The following is a 6,000-nucleotide window of genomic DNA, read 5'->3' as shown; positions in this document are numbered from 1 at the left end:
TACACATAAAAAAATGAATATATTCCCGAAAATATGGGTAAATTATAGTAAAAGTGCGTACTTAGTTTTTCTCTCGGATGTCAGGATTTTTTAAAGGACTTTGAAATTTAAAAAATATGATAAATTTAAAAAAGTATTTAAAAAATTCGATGCAATGTAGAATAAAAATAATGGTGTCACATAAAAGTAAAAATTCTGTAGAATTATAACAGAAAAAATTTTTTGGTGCATTAGTGCGAATGGGTATGGAAAATGTCCTTTTTAAATATTTTTGAAAATTCGCAATATTTATTTTTGAAAAAATTATTGATTGTGGAATAATATTCACACAATTCTAATCATATTCACACAATCCGAATCATCGAATTTCTTCCTGCAAACTTTTTTAACTTAAAAAGATAAAATTTATTGAAGGTGCATTTCAATACCGTTCTTGTAAACCTTTAAACCTTTTTTTTTAAATTCTACAGAATGTTCTCTCTTATTTGGTACCCATATTTTTATTCTACATTGCACGGATTTTTTTAAAATAATTTTTTGAATTAAGCATATCATTCAAATTTCAAAGTCCTTTGAGAAAAATCCTGACATCATTGTGAGAAACTAAAACCGCAGTTTTACTATTTTTGGCCCATAGTTTCGTAGCTTTGACGATTGTTTCGTGTGTTTTGAAATTTTTTTGTTTTTGTCGCACGGTGTTATTTTATCAATAAATGAGCCGCGACAACTTTAATTACTGGACTTAAGCTTATTCCCACTATTTGATAATTGTAACACCCAGTGTTGCCAGATTAAAAAAACTGCAAATTTCCCGAAAAAAACGGGTTTTTCTTTAATTTAAAATAAATAAATAACATAAACCGTTGAAATTATCCTTAAATAAACAAAATTGACCTTATAAAAGGTAACATGTAAATCACATCTTGTTTTAATGATTTCAGTTCATTATTTTTCGTAAATTTCTTTGTTAATTTTTTTAAGCATTGAGCTCTTTTGAACTAACCTAACCATACGTTTCGGAGAAAACTCAAAAAAATCTTTTAAATTTGAATATAATCTGGACTAAATCTTGTCTCTTAATGTCCCATATTTCTATTTTAGTTAGTAAAATACCAGCTCTTGCTTGGCGTTTTTCGTGGTGGTTCCCCTAGTACTGATAAAAATGAATGGACTTTTATTAACGCGAAATTTTATTGAGCCATAAAGATAACAAATTAATGAAGTTGACGCGCTCCATTAAAATGGTAGTATGTTAACTTAAGTAGCTCCACATATATCGCATGTGATTGTGCTTAAATGATAAGAACTTATATGAAACAATTTTTTTTCTATACTAGCCTATACCTGCGGGTTTCACGCAACGTACAAAATAGTTTTAAAATGTTATGTTTCTGCTCTCATTTCAGTATAGCCGTATGATATGGTAATTTAAAATTATGGAACTAAGTTTATGAACTTGTCTGCCCGGTAGACTTTGTTATGATATTACGAAAGATACCAATCCCTCTAAGCTTCGAATGGTTCGAGAGATCGACTGCGTGAACCTTTGCATTTCTAGGAGGTGCAACGCCCGGGTTTTAATATTTTCTAATTTACATATTTCAATCAGAGCTTAGTCTTTTCATAGTTACCCCTATGCCTTTTTTTGGATAGGCAAAAAACACACTACTCGCCACCGCACTTGAATACCTCAGCTGGAAGACCGTCAATTCCAGCATAATTGCTACTTTTAGCAGCGAAATTGACCCATTTATCAAGGGAAGGAAATTCAACTTGACTAGACCCACCTTGAAAAGCATAGAAATTGAGTTGAGTTCGGAAAAGGCGTAGTATCTAGTGCCGCAGATTGCATGGTAAAGCCTATTACATATGCGGCACTGCCCCGGTGGCCAAACCAAAGCAAGTAAGTGCGAATGTCACCTTGAGAAAGCTACACCGCTTACTCTGCATGGCCATAACAAAAGCAGTAGTACGCACCTGTCCAACGGATGTCCTTCGTGTGATTAAAGGCAAAGGCTGATCAAAAATGAGGCCTGCTGGAGCGGATTCCCAATATAAGCAACATGAAAAGTGGTAGTCTTGGGGTAAGTTGAAGGTTCTGAAGCCATTTCTGGATGAACCCGTTATGAAGCTCACAGATATCTTACTATCGAAAATATCCTTTAAGAATTCCTGAAAGGGACTGCTGTTAAGTGTTAATATCTATGACAGAAAAAGGGTCTCAAGTATGGTATACTGACGGATGGAAGATTAACGACGGGAGTACTGGGGCAGACGTACTTTGATCCAGATTCCAGACTATATTCCAGGCGGAAGTCTTCGCAGTCGAAATCTGTGTTCGAGAATGTCTTCGTTGAAGGGAAGACAGGGCCAGAATAAATAGTTTATCAGATAGTCAGGCGGAATTAAAGGCCTTAGACTCATTTAGAAAGACATCAAGGCAGTTGCAAAACTCTTTATAACCGGCTAGGAGGCCACCATATTGAGACGCTGGGATGGGCCCCTGGACATGAAGGATATGAAGCCAACGAAAGGGCTGACTCTCTCGAAAAACGTGGAGTCAAGATGCGCATGCATGGTCCCGAGCCGTTCTGCGGAACATCTATACTGCAGAAATGCTTAGGAGTTAGGAAGAATCTTAGATTGCTGCCCACTGGCGGGAGTATTTTTACATATTTTTAATATGTGGCTAATCTATGACTAATTCTAGAGCATTCGTTTTCCTACTGGTTTGGGAACGCATTTTAGCTATTAGCATCTAATCTATTGCCGCCGTTGTTTGCTTAGATAACGCATGGTATTATCTTTATCTTGGCGTCAAACGGGTTAGCGAGCTACTTGAAATTCGCGATATTTCATAGTAAATTCGTTAGTGCATCTGTGATCAACTGTTTTACGAAAATGAGCGCCGCTAAAATTATAATCACACTAGCAATCATTGGCGTTTGTTGCATTTCGTTTGGTAAGGTTTTTACGCTTATTTTTGACCCAATAATTTAAGTGTCTCTTCTTTTTTTTTGATGTTTTTTTTTTCAATTAAATATGCCGATTTGTATTTCTCCATTGCTGTAGCAACTTCTATAAAATGCTTTACTTGCACAACTTCCAAGGATTGTAAGAAGCCCAGCAAACTGGAATGCAACCAAACATTGGCCAACCAGACCAGAGATTATCTAAAGTTATACTATACGGGCGTGCCAAATGTTACCAGCAATAGCTTCGAGTGTATGCGCGATTGGCTGAAGACGCGTAAGTTTGCATTTGTTGCTTTGAATAACTCTTTTACTATTAATTTTAAACTGTTCTTTATCACTCATTTAGCAACCAACGAAATGATGCATAAGGGTTGCATTTTTAGTAATTTCCAGAGTTGTGGTTACACTGTAAATTCATACTTCGCTGCAGCCCACGATCGCTCGTGCAAACAGTGCAACAGTGAGGGCTGTAATCCTGCTGATCGTGTCATCGGCAGCCTGAAGGTAGTTGTGTATGCCATTATTGTGACGGCATTGGCGAGATGTGCTTGGCGTAATTAAAACCGATTAGGTACAATATGTGCCAGCGTTTTTTTTTTTCTAATAATAATTGAGTGGCTTTAATGGTACTACACCGATTCAAAACAATTAACTGTTTAAGCAGTAATCTTATCAGTGCAATTGACTATCTGTTTTAGTCTAAAGTACCTATGAAGTGATATTAAATAATAAAAATACGAAAACTCCTTAAGCAACCAACAGATTGCCTACTCGTATTTGTGATACTCACTTCAGCTATATTTCTCTTCTTGCCGCATGAAAGGAGATCCTGATTAGTTACCCCGCAACTCAATGAGAAAAACAGAACTATGCACAACATCAACTTCAACACTTTCAACAAAGAGTTAACCAACAAATTTATGTTGCAACATTATTCATAGGCACAAATCAAATGTTCTAGCTTGTAATTGGTGTAATTTATTATACTTTAATTAGCATATGTGGCGGCGGCAAGTCAACTATGAAACTCATCAAAATTGTGGCATTCTAAACGCAGAGCGCTTGGTCTAAAACCAGTTCGTGATCACTGTGAGCCAGTGTGTGTTTTTGCTACGCAGGATCACCTCACCAACACCTCAGTTAATTATAGTTATGGGCGCATAGGGCGCGGCAGCGGTTTGTAATAATTGCCCAACTCTTTTGAATCTAATTGGATTAGATGGGTTGTTTACCATGTTGTGATTCAATGCGGCTATTAACTAAAGTATGACTCCACACAGTCATAGAAGTTAGAGCTGTAAAATTATGTAACTTCTTACTAAATGAAATAAAATTGTTTCATGCCTTTGCCTTTTTCCTTCTTTTTATTAGGTTAGGTTAGGATATTCTGGAGCCGGATTCCAACATTTGCTATCGCTAATTTTGATAGCCAAAAATCTCCAAAAGAATAGCAGGCGCCCCTATCAACACGCAACATCTAGTTACATTCCCGCCACACTGCCAGATGTGGCTAATTACACTTTGCAAGTGTTACCATTCCACGGTGTATACTTTTAGGCCCCACTGCTTTTCATGTTGTAGAGCATTTTAGCCACAAAACTTTAGCGTAGCTATTGTCAGAATTCTACTGCTGGACGGCATAGACCGGTTGATCTCCAGCATGCAGAAAAAGATGAGAATGAAATGCTGATATGGTTCCGACTCATCATCGTCCAAGTAGCTGTGTCAACACAGGGTCCACGAGGATACTGAGTCGTATCGCAAAGGCTCCTACTTGACAATGCCCACTCAGAACACTTGTAAGAACCCATAATTGATGCTTCGACTATCGGCAAGATAAATTTGATAAGTGCGCATGTCAAAGTTTTCGGCCATCTCATTGTTCTCGTCAAGAAAGATTACCCATTGTTCTCGTCAAGAAAGATTACCCGATGGCCTCGAGGATGCCCTGCCTAGCCAATTCGACAGCCATGCAGTTGCCTGAAATGTCACTATGTCCTCGGACCCAAATCAGTTCGATTTTAAAAGTAACCCGATGCGATCTAGAGAGAAGTCAGACATTCCGCGAACAGTTCCAATCGTACCATAAGTGGACCAAGAACCCTGTTTGCCAGAGTAGATGTTTGCCCTTCTCATTGGTAGTACTCTGGTGTGTAGCCCCCGCCTGAAAAAAAAAAAACGCTGCAGAAATTCCTCAGCGTAAACATTAGCTTTACGGTGAGTTATTGTCTCTGAAAGAACCTACCTCTTTCAACTCTGCCGTCTAACTTCGGTCTGCCACTCTGCCATTTACCCCTTAGAGAAATTTATGCAGAGGTTGATGAGTTCGAAACCAGTCTAGGTTTTCATCGATTCAGATAAGAAGCCGAAGTTTTCAAAGATTTCAAAGTGTTCATACGCCAGGTTGAAGGAAAAACTCGAGGTTTTTAGCCTAATGGTGGAGCGCAATGCAAAATTTTGGTAGTGATTTCAACTCTACATTTGATTGAGATTACTTCTAACTTATTGTTTTTTAATAATACAGGACTTCAGCTCCAATATTTCCCTTCTTCGTGTCTTCAACAGTTTCTGCACGCGTCCGCCTCTGTAGTCAAACTAATAGTGCTCTGATGTGAGCATTTTACATACTTTTGACCAGCCTACCAACCGCTGAGGTAACTGCTTTAATTGCTGCTATAATAGCAAAGACTTCTACCGAAGGCTACTCCAATAAACAGGCAATTTTATTAGCCACCTGATTGACTGGCTCTCATTCCCTTTTAACTCTATGTGAGCTATTTGTTTTTCATTCAGCTATTCTCGAAGGTTCGGCACTTGAGCTCTCCTATGGCCCTCAATCTTCTTGCAGCTTTAGCAGCAACGGTCTCCGCAAATAGGTCGTTGGGCGGCAGACTAAGCGTTTCCACGATGCACAGTGCCGGGCGGGGTATGAAGACCATTATTGGGCCCAACAGCCGACGCCAGTGTGTCTCTGGTGTGAATGTCGAAAATTTTTTTTCAAGAGGAATGAGGTCAAACTGACAAG

At 38.2% G+C, this 6,000-nt stretch overlaps 1 protein-coding gene across 1 annotated transcript; it reads left to right on the top strand.

Annotated features, from left to right (window-relative positions):
* Positions 1 to 2,901: 2,901 nt before the first annotated feature.
* LOC108368752 (uncharacterized) lies at positions 2,902 to 3,536 on the top strand. The gene is made up of 3 exons (XM_017623665.1): positions 2,902 to 2,962; positions 3,073 to 3,249; positions 3,322 to 3,536. Exons 1-3 carry the CDS (start codon positions 2,902 to 2,904, stop codon positions 3,534 to 3,536), a joined length of 453 nt encoding a protein of 150 aa, XP_017479154.1.
* Positions 3,537 to 6,000: the final 2,464 nt, after the last annotated feature.

Source organism: Rhagoletis zephyria, unplaced genomic scaffold (assembly GCF_001687245.7).
Source record: "Rhagoletis zephyria isolate East Lansing unplaced genomic scaffold, Rhagoletis_zephyria_1.1 Rzeph_scaffold_03298, whole genome shotgun sequence".
NCBI classification, from domain to species: domain Eukaryota; kingdom Metazoa; phylum Arthropoda; class Insecta; order Diptera; family Tephritidae; genus Rhagoletis; species Rhagoletis zephyria.
The sequence above is the reverse complement of the archived record's forward strand: the minus strand, read 5'-3'. Positions and strand labels throughout refer to the sequence as shown.

Coding starts and splice junctions, on each gene's coding strand:
- LOC108368752 (XM_017623665.1), top strand. CDS start 2,902: ATGAGCGCCGCTAAAATTATAATCACACTAGCAATCATTGGCGTTTGT. Junction 2,963..3,072: donor CGTTTGTTGCATTTCGTTTG/GTAAGGTTTTTA, acceptor CCATTGCTGTAG/CAACTTCTATAAAATGCTTT. Junction 3,250..3,321: donor GCGCGATTGGCTGAAGACGC/GTAAGTTTGCAT, acceptor TCACTCATTTAG/CAACCAACGAAATGATGCAT.